Here is an 18,894-nt window from a genome sequence, read left to right as displayed (position 1 = left end):
TCAAGTTTATACATATTGGAGGTGACTCTTTAAGATAAAAGAATGCAAAACGCAAATGTTGGGTATCTGAATGAATGTTCATTTAGAATGAGAAAAGAAATGGCAAGAAATTACAGATGTTTGGAAGCTGACAACAACCCAGATGTGATCTCTGGACTTAAGTCGATGCTGCCCTGTTAGTGTTGATTCATGGATGGTAACAACCTCACCACACTCAAGCCAGATGTTACTAACAGGGAGAGCTGTATACGGGGTGAGGGGACATGTGGGAACTCTGTCTTCTCTGCTCAATTATCCTGTAAACCTAAAAACCTAAAAAATTAAGTCTAATTAAAAAAACTACGCACAAACACATGTAGCTAAGTTGAAGAGACATGCTAGATGTCACATGACAATACTCCATTTATAAGCAAGAACAAAATACAGCACAGACTTCATAAAAATTCAGGAAAAAAAATAGCATAACGTTTTTATTAGTTTTAATTGCTTGATAATGTCTAGAGTTTTTTGTTTGTTTGTTTGTTTGTTTTTTACTTTTGGCTGAACATTCTTCGGTAGCCTCTTCACCATCACAGTAGTTTGGCAAGATGGATTTCTACAGACAGAAGAGGAAGGTAATCCTCCAGCGTGGTTCATCCAAATTTGATTTTTTTATTGATATTTTAGAAAAGTTTCTTTCATCCTCATGAACTGTTTTGAATAATGTCGTGTCGATTTTTATTCAAATTTGAAAAATGTCTGAGCAGAAAGATTTCCAGGCATTTCGACTTTTTCCTTGCACTGTGACCTCATCTTTTGTGTTTAATATTCATGTAGGTCAGCGGCTCTTCCTTTGCATGAGACTCTGTTACCTTTGTGGATCTCTTGGTGAGCAAGACTTTCACTGGCTTCTCTTGTCCTCCTTGAAGTGCACAGTGACTTGTGGCCGAGGGCTGCGTTACCGGGTCGTGCTGTGTATCAACCATCGTGGACAGCACGTTGGCGGCTGCAACCCACAACTGAAGCTACACATCAAAGAAGAGTGTATCATTCCCATCCCGTGTTATAAACCGAAAGGTGGGTTTGTGGTTAAAGTTAAATCAGGTGGTGTTTTCCAGCTCTTCTTCCAATATTGCGCCATTTATATTTCAACCTACTAAGTGTCTTATAAACATGGTCTTCCTGGCAGATTACAGGAGACCCGTCCGCCTAGATGCAGAAGATGGACTTCTGGGATTAATTGATCTGGAGGGACATAAAATAATTTGATGCCCCTTCCACCTTGAAGAAAAAGGAGGAAAAGGGTGAGGGGAAAGAAAAGGAAGGGAAGGAAGAGAAAGAAGAACAGGAAAATGCCCCCATGCTTCCCCTTCTTCTCGGTTCCCTAATGTTTTATACATTTCTTCCACGGGAGTGTGAGCTTCATGAGGGAGGGACGCGATCGTCTTCGTCAGGTGTCCCACTGCCTGCCATGGAGCGAATGAACCCTTTCAGTCCCCAGTCTAGATCTGTGGATACGTTTAGGATGTCTTTCGTAGTTCCCATTTGTTCCATGTGAATGAGCCAGAATGGGTAGCATCCACGGGTAAGAAGTTCCTTCCTCTCTAGCCGTGATGACGTATTTCCATGTACATTAGTGAGGTATTGCCAACCCGAATGACACGTGGTTCCTTTGTGGCAATGGGAGAAAGATTATTCCCACCTGTCAGTGCCAAGGAGCCAACAAGTGTTTATTTGGTGACGTCTGTCCTCCAGAAAGCTCACAGGTTGCCATGCAGAGTGCAGAGCCCGAAGACGTACCTTCACTGGTGAAGTTTTTCTCTTTCTTTCTGCATTCGATGGTGTTTCCATAGTCATTTCGTTCGTGTCTGTGATTTCCCTGAAGCAGCCCCAGATTACTTTTTCTCAGTTTGCGACTAGATTGTTCCTTCCTTCATGTCTCAGGAGGACAGGAAGGGCACCAGCTTGCCGTGTAGGTCCCTGTGATGGACACTCTCTTCCACAACCATCAAAGCGACAGGGAGAGTTGGAGTCAAGCAAAGCACCCAGTGTTTTAAACACCTCCCAGTGTTTTAAACCCCTCTCTCACTTGCTTTTCTCCCTTAAATGCTTTATTCAGTGGGCAAAAAGAATTTATGGCAAAGGAAAGCATGCCGATACAGTTGAAGTAAGAACTTCAATATGCCAACATGAGGTTGGTATTGATTTACAAAAAGCATTTTATGTTAACTTGGAGAATATATTCAACTGTGCTGTGGGAGCATTTTGATAATGCGTTCATTCAAAAAAGTACACAAGAGAAATTTTTGGTTCAATCCAGAAGCCACTTAATGTACCATGCCAAAGGACTCAGCCCACACCTGAGAAACATGACCTCTTTGTTGACAAAAATCTTCGACGAAGAATCATGTATCCAGCTCCTTAATGATTAACAGTAATTAAGCTTGTTGTTTGTGTCCCTTTTTTCTTAGAAAAAGGTCCAGTGGAAGCTAAATTACCTTGGCTGAAACAAGCACAAGAACTAGAAGAGACCAGAATGGCAACAGAAGAACCAACGTAAGTCCAGGGCCTTATATGGGGGCGATCAGGGCATAGCTAGTTGACATGACATATGTAATTTTTGTACTCATTGGAGCACAGCAATACCTTTCAAATCCAAATGACCCGGATTTACCGACTCTAGAGAGCCTGAGCTGGCTAGAATTCTTTATTTCACAATTCGGCAATCCTGCTTTGGCAGTATCTGTGAGAAGCACCCAAAAAAATGACATCATCTAACTCAAGGCAGACCCAGTGGTCTGTTACAGTTAAGAGTTTGGGGATAATTCCTGGATCTAGGTTAACACACATGATTTGACCAAGGACCATCCCAGGAGGATACAGGGAACCAGCCCTTCCGTGGTTAAGTTGGGCGCCTACACAACCAGTGAAGTTGACACGTACCAGGTGGCTCAAGGGATTACAAGGAGAAGTCACAGAGCTGCTGTGGTGTCAGGCAGTGAAAAGAACACAGTGCTGTTGGTTTTTGGAGCCTAGAACCAGCACCTACAGCAGTCTTTGAATTTCCAGTTGGCCCTCACAAACCCACCCTCTGCGCAGCACCAGAGTGGGCTAACTGGGCCACCGATCTGGTTCTCTCCAGCGTTCAGAATTATCCTGATGTTCCCCCATCACCCAGAGAGTCACAATCGGTCACCGGCCAGCCAGACGGAGCAGGGTATTTCCCTGCCTGGCTTCCAGCCCCGTCCCCAAACTTGTCCTCGCTTTGCCTTGGACAAAGTGCTACGGCCACAATGACCTGTTGGCTGTCCTTGCCCAACGCAAGCTGCCGCTCACCTCTGTCCCTTTCAAGGTCTGAGATACTGTATATTTTACACACTGGGGAAGGGCAGCACCGTGTAAGCTACAGCCGAGTCAGGCTCCTGATTCGTTCCAGCCCTGCATTTTTTGCCAGCCCCTTCTGACCTCTGGTGTCTTCCTCTGCTTGTTCACTGAGTGAAGCTAATATGCTGTCTCTTCCTGCAAGATGCCACTCCTTTGTCCCCAGCATGGAGGACGGAGCCCACGGTACCTGTTTGCTGGCCCGAGTGGCCACCTCCCACCGCCCCCGCCCCGCCCTCTGTGGTCTCTGGGCAATTTCTCCGTATAATGCACCCTGCTGGCAGTTTCTGGCCTGTCCCTGGCTGCCTAGTGTGAAGTTTATAGTTTCCTCCCTCCCCATCCGGCAGCTCTTTCCCTCGATTTTCGAGCAAAACCGCAACATAGCTCAGCTTCCAGTTCGTCCTTTTATTACCACTGTCTCTTGTGGTTTGGGGATGCTTGCTTGTTGACAGTGAGAGGAGGGATGAGCGTAGCTGGATTTGAGATCCTCCGAGGAAAGCCTGCCAAACCCTCTTGGAGAAGATAAATATTTCTGCTTCTGTGGTTTACCGTGGCCCGGGCTCTGAATTGACATAGGGAGTGGATGTTCAAAAGGCTTTTTTTTTTTTTTTTTAATTAGGAAAATAAAAACGATAGCTTATAAAGTTAAGCCAAGGGAACAGTAGTTTTGACCTCCTTTGCTTTCCGCTGTGGAATGTGTCGGCAGTTGATACGGTTCCTTGTTGTTTTAAAAGTTCTTCCCTGGAGTCTTCGTCATCTCTGTGGGATTCGCAACGTTTCCACAGCTGTGATGCCCCTTCTCCCGTCTCCCCCCTATGAAAACCAAGGAAATGGGATAGGTCGGGACACCGCGTGTGTCCCCGTCATGGCTTTCTCAACTTCTCCATCCGTGGGGATCGTACTTGCTGAAATCAAAGCGGGTTCTAGTTCAGACCTGTGATTTACCGGCTGCAGGAAGAACCACTCCCGGGGAGGATGACTTGTGTGCCAGGTTGTTCTTCACGGATCGCCTGGGTTCATTCTGACGAGGATCCCATGAGGAGGTGTCGTGTTAGGGAGGAGAAAAGCCAGGTGCAGGAAGATTAAGAAACCGCCCACCACTTCGGAGCTCTTCGGTGGCAGACGGTGACTGTCTGTCGTGTGATAGTAGGGCGAACTCCAGTTTTATGTCAGGTGATCCGGATTCAAGTTTCTTCCATCCTGAGGTCGGTCTCGTGGGGACAGAAAATGCAGTGATTCCGTGACGGTATCGTGAGGGGGAGGGCTCAGGGATGGTTTCCCGGGAGACAGGGTCCATCACCTGAGGCCCTGAAGTGCACGTGGTGTCAGAAGAACTGTGTGTTGGGCGTTTGGGACTGCAGGCAAGGCGACGGGCCCATGTGGCCACACCCGGACGCTGAGGTATTGAGTGTGGAGGTGGGGAAGGTGACAGTGGCACCAAGGGTACAGCCTGAGGAGTCAGCAGGTCTTGGAGGCACATCTCAAATTGCACATCTCACGTTTACGTTTTTTTTTTTTTTAAATCACAATCATCTGTGATGCCATTTTTACTGACTTTTCTAGCTTTAAAATGAGTATGACCCATTCATCTCTTGAAAGCTCCCGGTTTGTAGTGCCAAACCCTGGGTCTGGGAGCCAAGATAACTGATATTTCTTTTCTAGGCTCACATATAGCCACGGTGTCCCATTTTGCTGTCTAGGATGTGCTGTAATGAGGGCTTGTCTAGGGAAGAAGGTCGGACAACTCCGAGAGACCCTGACAGCCCTATCTTTCGAGGATTTAAACACTAAGCCCTGTGACTTCAGCGAACACCGCAGCAGTGTTTTTGGAGGTTATTCAATGCAACGTTACCCCTTAGAGGTGGATGTGTACTTAAATTTACGGAATGATGCCAGTCCCAGCACCTTCTTAAGTATTTATGGCATGCATTCATGCATCGTCATCTTTGGGGATGTTTTGCAGTAAATAAACCTGCTGAATGTTGCTGAGCTCAGAGTTTGCCAAACCTACTCTATCACAGAACTCTTTTCTGGCCTATTCATCGTTAACTCTCACGAGACAAGGGTGGCTTCAGAGTTTCTTAAATATATATGCCCTTACCAAATCTGTTTTTTGTTTGTTAGTTTGTTTTTTAAGTTCAGTGCAGGAATCAGTCAACATTTTCTGCAGAGGAACAGACAGTAAATGTTTTAAGCTTTGCAGGCGGATCAGTGTCTGTTGCACGTGGCACGGAAGCAGCCATCAACAGTAGGCAAACCAGCGGCCGTGACTGTATTTCAATAAATCTTTCATGATGGACCCTTTAAGTTGAATTTTATGTAGTTTCTACAGGATACAAAATATTTTCCTCCTCCTTTTTTCTTTTCTCCAACCATTTAAGTCCATAAAGATCATTTTTAGCTGACAGTCTGTACAGAAATGAATGGACTGGGTTCCACCTGGAGGCCAGAGATTGACAACCTCTATTCAGTGGACAGTAACTCAGGATAAGGAATAAGTGCTTTATTTGGCCTCATTGTACAGTACCTTTAATATTTTTAAGGAGACTCAGATGTTTAGTGTATTTATATATTAAATAGAAAAGAATGTTAAAGCTCCATCTACTCAGTAGAAAGCATCTGTCACCTACCATTTAGAGCCTCAATATTGAGAAAGTTGAACAAAACTCCACCTGTTAACAAAGGGTAAACTCGATGAAGATTTGTTGAATAAATATTGGTGAAAATCCCCACATTATAGAAGAAATCGGGTTAGAAGTTATCTCTATAGAATGGTTTATTTATTACCACACAGTAAAGAAAACCTGTTCATGGTGTTTTAGAAAGGCCGGAGCACAGAATTTGAATAATAAAATGGATGCAAAGAGTTTGTATCTCTCGTGGAGAAGTCCCTCTGTTGCTAATAAGATTTGAAAATTTGCGAAGTACTTAGCCTGAGCGTCAACGAAAGAGCAGCTTTCCACATGGATCGACGTCCCTCTGAATGGAGCTGTTGTCACTGTCGTTTTTCTTCGTAGAATGCATGTCACTCCTCCTTTTGTGGCCTCTGTGTCATGATTGCTCACCTCCTCGGTGTTCCGCAGGTTCATCCCAGAGCCCTGGTCAGCCTGCAGCACCACGTGCGGCCCAGGCGTCCAGGCGCGAGAGGTCAAGTGCCGCGTGCTCCTCACGTTCACGCAGACGGAGACGGAGCTGCCGGAGGAGGAGTGTGCGGGCCCCCGGCTGCCCGCCGAGCGGCCTTGCCTCCTCCGAGCGTGTGACGACAGCCCGGCCTCCCTGGAGCTGGACGTCCCCCTGCATGAGAAGGACAGCCAGATGACCTACGACTGGGAGTATGCGGGCTTTACCCCTTGTTCGGCGACATGTTTGGGAGGTACTGGATCCTTTGCCGAAGGGACCGTTATGTTTGTCTTGCTGATGGTTTCAGAAATTACTAGATCGGTGAAGCCAAATATGCCAATTAGCAAAAGTCTAAAAGAGGTGAACTCGTTCGAATAACTGAAAACGATACCTTTCCTTTTATTTCCTTTAAATCGTGGTTATCCTAGAAAGATAAAGGATAGTCGGACTATATCCTGACCAAAAAAATATTATGTTGTTTGGCCCAAGCAGCTGTATCAGTGAGACAGGGAGCGAGGTCCCTGGTTAACAAGAAATAAGTAGGAACATGCAGAACCAACAAGTAGAGGCCGTCTCGTGCCTAAGTCAGGCGCAGAACGAGGCAGCCTCGGGTTGCGGGGTCAGATGCTACGCGGTCAGAAGTCATCTTCAGAAGACATTTAGGTTCATCCCCGCTTTGAAACGCCACCGTGGGTAGAAGCACTGTTGCACCTAGCCCTCCCTCATCCTTGATTTCATTTTTTTTCCTGATTGCCAACGCCCCCTCCAGTTGGGGAAGCGTGGCGTGTTGTGTGTCTTTGGGTGTCAGCAGACCACTCGGAGTTGCCCCACGAAAATGACCAGTGAAATCTAATTGGGCAGGTCTGCTAGGGTGCATCTCTGCAGCCAGATGCCAAAATGTTAGGATCCCCCATGTTGCCGTGAAGATGGCCATAGGCTCTACTCCCAGGATGGCTCACCCCTCTGGGATGGTTCCTGTAACAGCTTTGTTAAGATATTTCACATGCCGTACCGTTTATGTAAACCATACAACTTGGTGATTTTTAGTATATTCACGAAATCATGCGACCACCAGGACAATCAGTCTTAGAACAGGTTACCCCTAAAGAACTCTGTACCCTTAAGCGGTCACTCCCTGTTTGTTTTCCCTTCCAGTGTCAGCCTCTGGCAACTGATAATCTACTTTTTGTCCATTCTGGACATTTCCTATAACTGGAGTCACGAGATATGTGGTCCTTTGTCACCGCCTTCTTTCACGTGGTACGGTGTTTTCAAGGTTCGTCCCTATCGTAGCATGAATCAGTACTCCATTCCTTTTTGTGACCGAATGCCGTCCCATCACGTGGATGTACTGCCTTTTATTTATGCATTCGTGGGGCAGGAATTTGAGCGATCCTCATATCTCGGGTGTTACGAGCGATGATGCCGCTCTGAGCATTCTCGTGTTCGCGTGTGTTCTCACTTCCCTTCGGCATAGACCTAGGAGTAGTAGAATGACCTATTCACGTATCACACACAAGCTTCGTGAAACTTGACTGAGTTTGTCCTCATTGGTGCTGAGGACCTTTCAGCCTGCCGTGAGAAGAGAAACGCCTTGCACGTGTCAAAATGCAGTTCGGGATTCAGATGGCTGATGTGAAGGTGCCCGTCTGCTTTCTTTCTATCTGGGACACATGTTACAAATCGGAACAAAGCTCACCTTGATAACCCTTCAACACTCAGACTGCAATTTGTCCGTGTGAGGGTGTGTTGTATTGTATGATCCTGGAATAATATCATTAAAATGAACCTTGGATACCCGGTAACCCAAATTATACAGCTGGGGAAACTGAGGCTCAAAGGCCATCATGTAATCCCAAATAGAAAATGAACAATATAATTGTCATTTTTTTTAATAGGAAGTTGGTTCAACTATAAGTACATTTAATAAGTCTCCTAACTTTGCAAAAAGTAATGTTTTTAATTTCTAAGGTTCAAGCTTAAAGTTTTCTTTTAAATAGATAACTAAATTCCATAAAACTGAAGAGATCAGGCATGAAACCCAAATCCTCTATAAATACAGGGAACCGGGCACCTGCTCTGTGCTGGACTCCAGGATTCTGCTCCGGGTTCCATGCTCAGTCTTAAGAGATGACGTGAATAAGACATAGTCCTCGTCTCGAGAGAGCATGGCTTTTGTTATACTGGTTTCACCTTCTCAGTGGCACTGCTTACAGGCAGTGACACGTACCTCGCTGTGGATCGATCCATTTAAATGTGGTTTTGGAAGTCGGCTCCTGCAAGTCCACTTGTGTGTGGTGATGAATGTGGGTGTTTAACGCTCACTCTGGGCAGCCGAGAGGGTGCGTCTGCAAAGACTTAAAACCACAGGAAAATCGGATTTCCATGTATAGTTGTTCCTTCAACATCTCTGTTTCTCATAGAAAAATAATGTATGCCATTTGCAGATTTCCAAAACGATAAACTTTTCGTCAGGTCCTGCTATCATGTACTTGTATGTTCTAACTTATCATCGCGTCATACAGGGAATAAAATTAATCCACTCATTGTCATTACTGATGTCTAAATGCCATTCATAAGTCAGCTTTCGTACTGAAGTGGCAACAATTCTTTTCTAATTCCTCAAAGCATTAAGAATTTGGGCATATTCAGTTTCCAGCTTCCAGGGTATATGTATGTAAGCATGCACGTAATATTGTGTGTGTGTGCGCACATATACCTTCTGGAAGAAATGCTTACTTTTTAATACCCTGTGGTAAGGCTTTGTAATGTTCTACATCACGAATACGTCTCATCTGAGTTTTTCTTTGTATTTCATACTATTTGTTGCATGTACGATCTCTCATTTTTACCTCGCTGTCTGTCTCCCAAGAGCACAGGCTAGTAGTATGTGCCTGGACAATGGGTGGGCCAGTTCGGTTTTCATTCCCATTTTCCCATTTGCGGGAAGGCGGTCTCGTCCACCACCACGCGAGGGGCGAGATGCTGCCGACGTGGCACGTTACCACTGGCTGTTCTGTCCTCCCCACGTCACTTCACGTTAGGACAGACCTCTAGCCGTAGTTTCTTCCAGCTCCTCTTGGGATAATTGGTCACTTCCTCTTGGGCTCCAGTGACGTTTTTGATGCCCTGCAGATGGCCAACTGGCTTTAGACAGCCCTTAATCTCTACCAGTGTCTCCTCAAAAGAACTCAACTATCTAGAATGCTGCAAGGCTGGCATTTTGACATCAAGAATGATGCTGTCCTTGGGCACTCACTAGGTCCGTAACATGTTATAGCTCCCCCTCTTTTTAATTACCTGGGAGCTTATAGTAGCCCTACCCAATCATGCTAGCTATTCAGCAGAGGGGAAAATATACATTAACTAGGCTTTTCAATATGGCCCCAGGCATGGATCTATATAATCCACACGTGTGTACATGCGTCTGTGCTTCTTATGTGTTTCTGAAATAAAAACATCATGCTCAACTCAGCATCATAGGCAACGCTGTATGAAGTAGATCTGTTCGTTTTCATAACATGGTACGATCTATTTGTTTTTCTGTTATGGGTTTATAACGGCATTGCAAGATGTATTGGTGTTCTCCGCACCCTTCAGTAATCTTAAATACTTCCTATCAGAAATTAACTGTTTAGAAAGTTTGAAAGAGCTGGTTCCCACAACTGTCTAAGTCCAACTTCCCTCCTGTTCCTGTTTTGGGGGCAGCATGGAGGAGAAATAGCACCCCAGCTCCATGCGGACCATCACCTTCGTTTCCCCCCTGCTTATTGTTATAGTCAATTCAAGTTCTTAGCTTTTTAAGTAAATTCCACAATCTACATTACCTTGGGGAAAAAGTTACCCACTTCGCGAAGATACTGTGATTATTGTCCAGATTGTTCGTCTAGTCTCAAGTTGCTTTAAGCTTCCCTCGTCTCTTTTTTCGTGCCGTGTGTGCTCTCTTTACTCTTGACCGAGGAGTTCTATAGGCAATGCCTTCTTAAAAATTCTCATGGTTGGATTTTGGGGGATTCATTGTTTATTGTTCATTTATATTCGGGCACTGGTAATGGTCAGAGAACATTACCTGTGTAATTTCTGGCTTTTTGAAATTATTGCAGTTTTTTTAATAGACCAAGATAGTATCAGTTTTTGTTACTGTTCCATTAAGTGCTTAGAACGGGCGTAGAATATCTATTTCTAGGGGCCAAGGCTATTATTTGGTTATTGAATCAACGTAATTGTCTTATTCAAATCTTTTTCCCATATTTATTTTACCGCTTAATGTAGTAAATACAGGGTAGTACCTAATAGGCTATGGTTATAGATTTTCTCCATTGCTCTGGTATTTATTACGTTTGTGTGTGTGTGTGTGTGTTATTTGGCAGGTGGAATCAGTCAAGACTTGTTTTCAAAAACCCCAACTCACAAAAGGGAATGTATTAGCTCACTTATTGGCTCTGTTTACTCTCTTAGAGTCTGTGTTTTTACACTTTAATCATTAATTCAATTGTCAATGAAGGTGTTGAGTATTTTTTTTTACCAAAAACAATAATAACCTTCTTATTTTGACATTACAGAAGTCAAATCTTAAGTGAGGGATGCTGTCTCATGCTGCCAGAGGAATCTATTAGAAAAATTGGGATAAAATTTCAACACTTGATTTATATTATATCTTCTAAATTCATACTTGTATTATTACCCAAATTTCATTACGTGTAAGATGAAGTAAACTTATTTTTATAATTTTTACTTTTGAAGATATAAAGGTTTGATCAAACCTTTTGAAGTGAAAAGTATGAAAATCACGTTGTTGGTCCAGTCTTTGGGATGGGAGTTATTCTTGTGACTGTCTTTGGAAAATACATTCTACCTCAATAAGTATCCTAAATTTTCAGTTAAGCTTACATTCTTTTGAGTAACTTGCTTTAAGACGGAAAAGTTTGTCATGAGTGTTATCCAATTCCATCCACAGTGGTTGAAATGAGATAACATTGATGCCTGGAGGCCCACCCGCTCAGTCTTCAGAAAATGTGCCAAAATAGTCTCCGAATCTATTTTTCTAAAGGATTTTGATTACAAAGGAAAATATATGTGGGAGACTATGGGATTTTTCTCAGATTAAAAAGAAATGCAGCCTGCTAGAAAATGAACATCTGTGTCCCCGTAAAGTCACCGAGGAAGTTGGACGTTTGCAAACCAGAACCAGAGTCGTGAGGCTGTAGAAGTGTCACCTTGTATCTCAGGGTGGCCAGTGTTTATAAAAAACAAGTTCGTGGAAGATGCATGGAGGTTTAAGACTGCATCCTGCCATGCCTGGCCAGGAACACAAGATTGCAGCTGAGGAAAGCAGGAGACAATTTAGTCGGAAGAACTGAACATCACACATACATATTTTATATATACTTTTGGCCCATACTGCATTCTGTAAAATATCGTAAAATGGTTGACTTGAAACATGGCAGCTGGAAAAGGAACCATACATAGTCTCGTAACGGAACACACGTTCTCACATGGAACTGAATGTGTTTGCATATTTCAAATAGCATCAACTGTTGCTATCACAGTTTTTATTTGATTTTTTCCATCAAGAGCTTGATCTGTATTTCGTTCCGTTTTGATTTCTCAGTAACTGTTTACATCTCAGAATAGTGGTGGAGACTTGGGCTTTGGGGGTCAGGCAGACCTGTCCGGCCCCAGAGCAAACGCATATGCCTGTCGGCCTTCACATCTGAACGAGGCACGGGCCCTGCGTGGGGAAGCCGGTGGGCTGCCTTGCGTTTTGGAATCCAGGAGCACAAAAGAAAGCCTGCTGAATTAAGGGGGCAGGAGATCGAATTCTTAGTTTCGAATCTACCAGTTTTCTGCTATCTTAATTTTTCTCTCGACCTCAATTTCCTTATTATCAAATGAATAGAATGGAGATAACGACGTCACTCTTTCAGCCTCTCGAGATTCTGAGAGGTTCCAATAATATACTTGAAAGCGCTTTGCATACTCCAAAGCACTTTTTCAATGAGAGCTATGGCAATAGACCTATTACTAATTATGATAAGAGTGGACAGGAACTCGGACCATAATGAGAATTTTTGTAAGGGTTCTGCGTTGAATTTAGCACGTACGCAATTATATAGAGAAATGTTATTTAGCAGCTGAAATGCAAGTTCCTCTTAGAGAAACTGCTGTGTGTGTGTGGGAGGAACACGTTGACAATTCATTTGTGGGACGTTGATGATTCGTTTGTGGGACCTCCCAGCTCTGAGCACATCTGGAATGTATACTGATCTGAAGGTAGAAAGGAAGTTGGGGATGTTCCTTAATGTTTCAGGGTGCATGCATTTGAGGGAGAGAGTAGAAGGGCTGATTTCAAAGGTGCCCGAGAGCATATCAAAGCCTGGGGGACTTCAGAAAATGGAGTCGTTGGCGCCCACATCGACCCTGAAGGCAGCCTGCACTCACTCCACATAGTCGCAAGGGCAGTGGCTTAAGAACTAGCAGTTCCAAGAATCGGTTTCCTTTCTTCCATCAGTAAGTTATTCTAAGTCACTTGCATTTTTTTTCTCTTTCCCACCTTCAGGCCATCAAGAAGCGATAGCAGTGTGCTTGCACCTCCAGACGCAGCAGACTGTCAACGAAACCCTGTGTGACATGGTCCACCGCCCTCCAGCCATGAGCCAGGCTTGTAACACGGAACCCTGCCCACCCAGGTACGTGCCGTCTTGTGCTCCTGGGACACACCGTATCTGGAAGGGGAGTACACATGTGCAGAGATCTCACCCCGGTAGATCGGCCAGGCCTACGTCAGCGCGTCCCCATCTCTGCTCAACGCAGGCCCCAGCCAGGTTCTTGCTTCGATGTGCAGATGCTGCCGTGCTAAGCAGGGGTCCCCTTCAGCCCGACTCTCCTGTGCATCACACGTGAATGAACACCAAGTGGCAAAACTTGGAGGTTGGCAGGTTTGTTCTCTTTCTCCTCTCCGTCTTCACCTAATGCCACATGACGGAGCGCAGGCGAGCTAGCACCGGTACGCAGCAGGTGCCCAATCCATATTTGTCGAATGACTGAGCGATCACCTTTGCGTCACCTAGAGCTCACAACGGGGTGTTGTCAGTTGCCCTGCCCACTGACTTTCTTTGGTTTGTGCACCGGCCATGGATGGGGACCCCCCTTCCCTCGTCACTGTGCCTCGGCCAGAGCTCTTTGCACGTCATCTTCTGCAGTGTCTTCCTCACAGAGCTGCCAAGCTACGAATGAGTATGTCTTGGCCACTTAGCAAAATTAAGAGTCTGTTTTTTTATGCAAAGGGAAATACTATTCCTGGTTTCAAAGTTGTAGATTTAATAAACTTTTTGAAGGTTGGGGAAAAAAAAAAACCGAACAGAGACAAAGGATCGATGCCAAAATAAAGGTAAGTTGACAAAAATGTTTTAGGTTCTAGAAACCAGTGGTGTAGGAAAAACAGGAACAGGGTGTTGCGTAATGTTTTCCATACAAATATTTACTGACTCCAAGGGCAATAGCAGGAAGATATCACCCCAGGGCGAAACCTACCACTGAGGTTTGGTCAGACGGTCAGCTGATCTTTATTTACCCAAAGGCAAATTCATTTGATGTTTTAGCCCAGACTCCAGCAAGGTAGGGTGTTGTCTGTTTATTTGCTCTGTGAGGTTACTTGCCTGGCCTGGCCTGGCCTGTAACTGCTGAGTGCCTGCTATTTATGGAGTTTGCTTTCTCCAGGAGAGAGCCGGCAGCTTGAAGAAACATGCAGGGTTACATAACGATCCCACTGCTCTAAGGAGAGCCTCCTTCTCCTTCAGGATTCAGCACTGTAGGGGAGGCAAGTAGGAAAGCGAGAGGGAAGAGTGATGTGTTTCTGGACCCACTGTTAACTGGTTCTTGAATTAAAAAAAAAAAAATTCTGTATTTAGTATATCGTCTCTTAGTAAGAAATTATTACCCATTTCCTGGATAAAAATGGTTCCATTTCCAGTCTCTTGTGCCTCTAATGGATCCTTCTAGCTATATACTTTCTTGAAAGATGACTTCATCCTGAAGTCACTCCAAATAAGTTGCACACGTAAGCTGAACTGTTTTAATAGTGAAACAAACAAACAAAAGAGCCTTCTAAAAATTGAGCCATGTAGTCTAATGGTCATCAAAATATAACCTATATTTATCTACTGTCGGGGATTTCCCTCACCTCCAAAGCTCCTGGAAATTTCGATGGAATCACTTAGACTATAACTAATTAATAGGCTTCCAGGGAAGATGGTGTTTTAATTTCACACTCTGCCCCCAGTGCCGACCAATGGTAGATGATGTATAAAAACAGGGAAATTGAAATGGCACATCGAGGGCAAAATCATGAAAACCGCCACCTGGGCTAGGAAGGGGACGGAAGAGTGAAGCGGTGAGTGGAACTGGGCCTGTGGTTCTTCCAGGCTTGAGGCCCCGAAGCAGTCAGGGTAAATCGGGACTGACCACCTTCCTCCTGATTCATGAGGAGAAGGACCAGGCTCACCGCTTCTTTGTGATGGAAGCAGATAAAAAGCTACTGCTGATCACAACCCGAATCCTTTGTTTCTATGAGGCTGCTCACCCAAGGAGTGAGGGACAAACACAGAGAGCCCCGTGACCAGACACAGCCCCAGATGACCGGTGGGCTCAGGGACTGGATCTTCCGTGCGCCGGCAGTGCTTCCGGTGCCACTTGTCCCTGACAGACCTGGTCCTGGAGACCCTCGAGGGCCAAACGGAGGCCAAACCGTAGACAGCGGGTGTAAAGAGACAGAGAAAAGGAGGAAGGGAGGTGGAGAGAGAGAAATCTGCCTTTGGATTGAGCCTGCAAGATGAAATGAGCCTGCAAGATGAAATGAGCCTGCAAACCACGTGAAGAAATCCAGTCCCAATGAAGATGGTCGCCAGATGGCACCACTGAAAGAGGAATATACTCCAGACGAAATTAAAATACAGGAATGACCTGAAGAAAAGATGCGGAAGTCAGTGTTATTAGGATCTTTGGAGAGATAAATGAATAAATAATATCCATACGAAGAGCTAGAAATTATGAAACAGAAATAGGCAGATGTATTAAGGATAGGCATTAAAAAGAATCAATTAAAAAACCTAGAAATGCAAGTCGATGAAATAAAAGAATAAACTATAGACAATCGAAAGAATTGGTGGCTTGAGGATAGCATTGAGGAAGTCAAATAAGTCAAAGCAGAGAAAATTGAAGATTTGGGGAGAAGCAAGTTAAGAAATATGTAGTTAATGGCAGAGAAGCGAACTATGAGATAAACTGTTCACTAACACTTAAAAAACATCCACTCCTAGTATCAAGAGAAGTGTATGAAAATGGATCCCCACTTAGGTACATAACAGTGAAGCTACAAGACAGGAAAGACGTATTAACGACAAAGAACTTAGCAGCTGGAGTTTTCAGAAAACACAGGAATGATATATCTTCAGAATATGGAGGGGAAATCGTGCTCAGCCTAGAGCCAAACTTGCTAAACTTATTATTTCAGTACGTAAATGTGGGCATCCAGGTTTAGCCTTATGATGGACTAGACATCCTGAAAGTCCTTTTCCTAAAAGCTTCCAAAATACTGGGTGAAATATGTAAAAAGAAATGTCGAACGGAGCTGGTAAGAAAGAAAGGGAAAACCCAAAACCGGCTGAAGCATGAATCTAAAGCGGCGACCCAGTGTGTGACGTGGAAAGAGAAATACCGTGTGATTTCACTTATACTTGGAGTCTAAAATACATTGAGAGAAGCAGAGGGTAGGATGACAGTTGCCAGGGGCTGACGGGAAAAAGGGTGGGAGGAGGTAACGGTGAAGGGTACGGAGTTACAGTTATGCCAGACAAGTAGCTAGTGGGGGTCTACACAGCATAACACCTGTAGCTAACAATCCTGTATGGTACACATGAGATTTGCTGAGAGGGTAGATCTTATATTGACTGTTCTTATCACACGCCAGGTAATAGAAACGATAATGATAGTGATGATGATGATGATGATAAAAGAGGTGGAAGGAGAAATCGGGAGGCGGTGTACATGTCTGTGGCCTTGATGGCGATGAGGGTTGCACGGGTGTATGCTTATCCCTAAACTCACTGAGCCGTATGCATTAAATACATATCAGTCATACCCCCAATAAAGTAGTTTTACATATCAGTCATACCCCCAATCAAGTAGTTTTTTAAAAAAAGGCTGTCCCGAGAATTTAAAAACCACAAGGAGTTCTTTAAGTAGGAAGGAGCTTTGTAGTCATTCGGATTCTGTGATCTGAAATATTAATTCACATCGGCCTTGACAGAGGAAGTGCAAATCCTGTGTGGAGGAATGTGTCTTCCATTCGTGAGTTAAAATTCCCACAAAGGCGTAATGAGTGGGAGTTCATAATTTAAAAATTTTACTGTCTTTCCACTGTTATAAACCACCCTTTTATGTACATTTTAAACATTCTAAAATTATTTCCTCGTGTTATGTCTCTGCAGGAACTAGTTAAAAATTTATGTTTGCTAATAATAAAATATCCACAAATTGAAATAACCGCGGTGCACAATTTTTCACCCATCAGATGGGCAGAGACTCTTTTAAATGGCGCTACCTGTGTTGACATGGGCGTAGGGAACTAGGCACTCATGCCTCTGGTGGGGGCCTGAACTGAGAGAATCTTCCTTGAAGGTAGTTTAGAAATATGCACGAAAAGCAGCTGCCCAGGTTTTCCATTTTCACAGATGTTTCATGAGAAAACCCAATTTTTCCAAGATCTTATTGGAAAGGAATCACATTATAAATATGTATGGTAAATCCGATCCTAACACAAAAGAATTTTTCTAGGGGTATTCCAAATAATGAATCTAGGTGCCCCGAAAATTTCCTGAAGTGTCAGCTTTTAAGCATTTAAAATTTCTTCTGACACCTGTATACATCATCCTTGCCTTGGAGCTCCATTCAAAACAAAACCGAGATTTTTTATCATGGCTATATGGCGGCAGATGAAGACGGGGAGACACCTGCTTCTTTTTACTCTGGACTTTCCTGGATGGGTAAAATCTTTAAACACATCCCTGATGTTTCTTGTCTGTTCACGCCGTCCTTCTGTCTTTGAGTCGCGTGTACCGATGGAGTCCTGTGGCCACAGGCTGTGCGTGGAGTGTGAGGTCTGGTGACTGGAGAAGAACCTGAAATTGTCCGTGCTCTCGCTGTTGCTCGTGGACTCATGGGATCATCCAACTCCCCCCACTTTTATTTCGATGCAGGTGGCACACGGGCTCCTGGGGGCCCTGCTCAGCTACCTGTGGCGTTGGAATCCAGACCCGAGATGTGCACTGTCTGCACCCCGGGGAGCCCCCCACCCCTGCCGAGGAATGCAGGGATGAGAAGCCCCATGCCTTACAAGCGTGCAATCAGTTCGATTGCCCTCCTAGCTGGCACATTGAAGAATGGCAGCAGGTATGACAGCCTGGTGACTCCATGGCCAGCCCGCCACGCTTGGAATCGCGAGAGTCCCACGCTGACCCGCCTCCCTTTGCCTCCTCAGTGTCCCAGGACATGTGGCGGGGGGACTCAGCATCGGAGGGTTGCCTGCCGGCAGCTGTTAACGGATGGCAGCTTTCTGAATCTGTCGGATGGATTGTGCCAAGGGCCCAAGGCGTCGTCTCGTAAGTCCTGTGCCAGAACCGACTGCCCTCCACACTTAGCCGTGGGAGACTGGTCGAAGGTAAGCCCCGTCCCCACCTGGACCGTCCCTGCCTTCTGCTTCCTCCTTTGTTTCAGCCTCTAAGTCTTTCTTCCCCAAGATGAGAGCTGGGAGTCGGGTGCAGTGAAGTCTCCACTCCCTCAAATCATAGAGCGCTTCCCAGCCTTAACTCACAATCGTTATTGCATGTCAACGGGGAGCTATTTCCTGAGCATCCATATGGTCTTCCCATCTGGCTTACGGTGTCCTTGAGGCCAGCGGCCATGAGATGGCTGACAGGTCCTACAGAGCTCCGAGTGGGTAAATACTCTTCTCCTCAAGAGTCTCTGCACGGTCAGGAGAAACACAAAATAGTGTTGAAGTCATGATCTCTAGAGAAGCTCAGACCTGCAGACTCAGGACAGGAAAATCATTCAGTGTGCGGAGTCTCGCTGGGAGGCACGGGTAGAGACAAAAGAGAAGGCGACCCCCCCCCCCCCCCGAGCTGGGTTGGACCTGAGGCCGGTCAGTTCCCTAGGCAACCATGCATCAGGGAAAGAGCAAGCTCCTGCGAATTCCAGAGGTGACACAGACCTCCGCCAGCCCCAGCCAAGGACACCTCTCTAGGAAATGAGCACTGCGGGGGAGGAGCAGGTGTGCCCACGTAGGCAGGACAGCAGAGCTGGCCTCAGCCTTCGAGACCAACAAGGACATTCTGACTCAGGGCCAGTCAGGCACAC

General features: G+C 45.2%; 1 protein-coding gene across 3 annotated transcripts in view; it reads left to right on the top strand.

Moving 5' to 3' along the window:
• The window catches only part of ADAMTSL3 (ADAMTS like 3), a 111,311-nt gene that overhangs the window by 70,214 nt on the left and 22,203 nt on the right, over positions 1-18,894 (top strand). Inside the window, exons 12-17 of one of the 3 annotated variants that reach the window (XM_023520971.1) lie at positions 909-1,056; positions 2,451-2,535; positions 6,444-6,733; positions 13,040-13,169; positions 17,736-17,928; positions 18,017-18,196. In XM_023520971.1, coding sequence (XP_023376739.1) covers positions 909-1,056; positions 2,451-2,535; positions 6,444-6,733; positions 13,040-13,169; positions 17,736-17,928; positions 18,017-18,196 — 1,026 coding nt within the window. Of the gene's footprint in view, positions 1-908; positions 1,057-2,450; positions 2,540-5,022; positions 5,404-6,443; positions 6,734-13,039; positions 13,170-17,735; positions 17,929-18,016; positions 18,197-18,894 lie in introns of those variants that run through there. The other 2 variants (XM_023520972.1, XM_023520973.1) reach the window with 2 other exon arrangements.

Source organism: Pteropus vampyrus, unplaced genomic scaffold, assembly GCF_000151845.1.
Source record: "Pteropus vampyrus isolate Shadow unplaced genomic scaffold, Pvam_2.0 Scaffold286, whole genome shotgun sequence".
Classification (NCBI taxonomy): Eukaryota; Metazoa; Chordata; class Mammalia; order Chiroptera; family Pteropodidae; genus Pteropus; species Pteropus vampyrus.
Note: the sequence above shows the minus strand (reverse complement) of the source record. Positions and strands in the feature narration are given on the sequence as shown.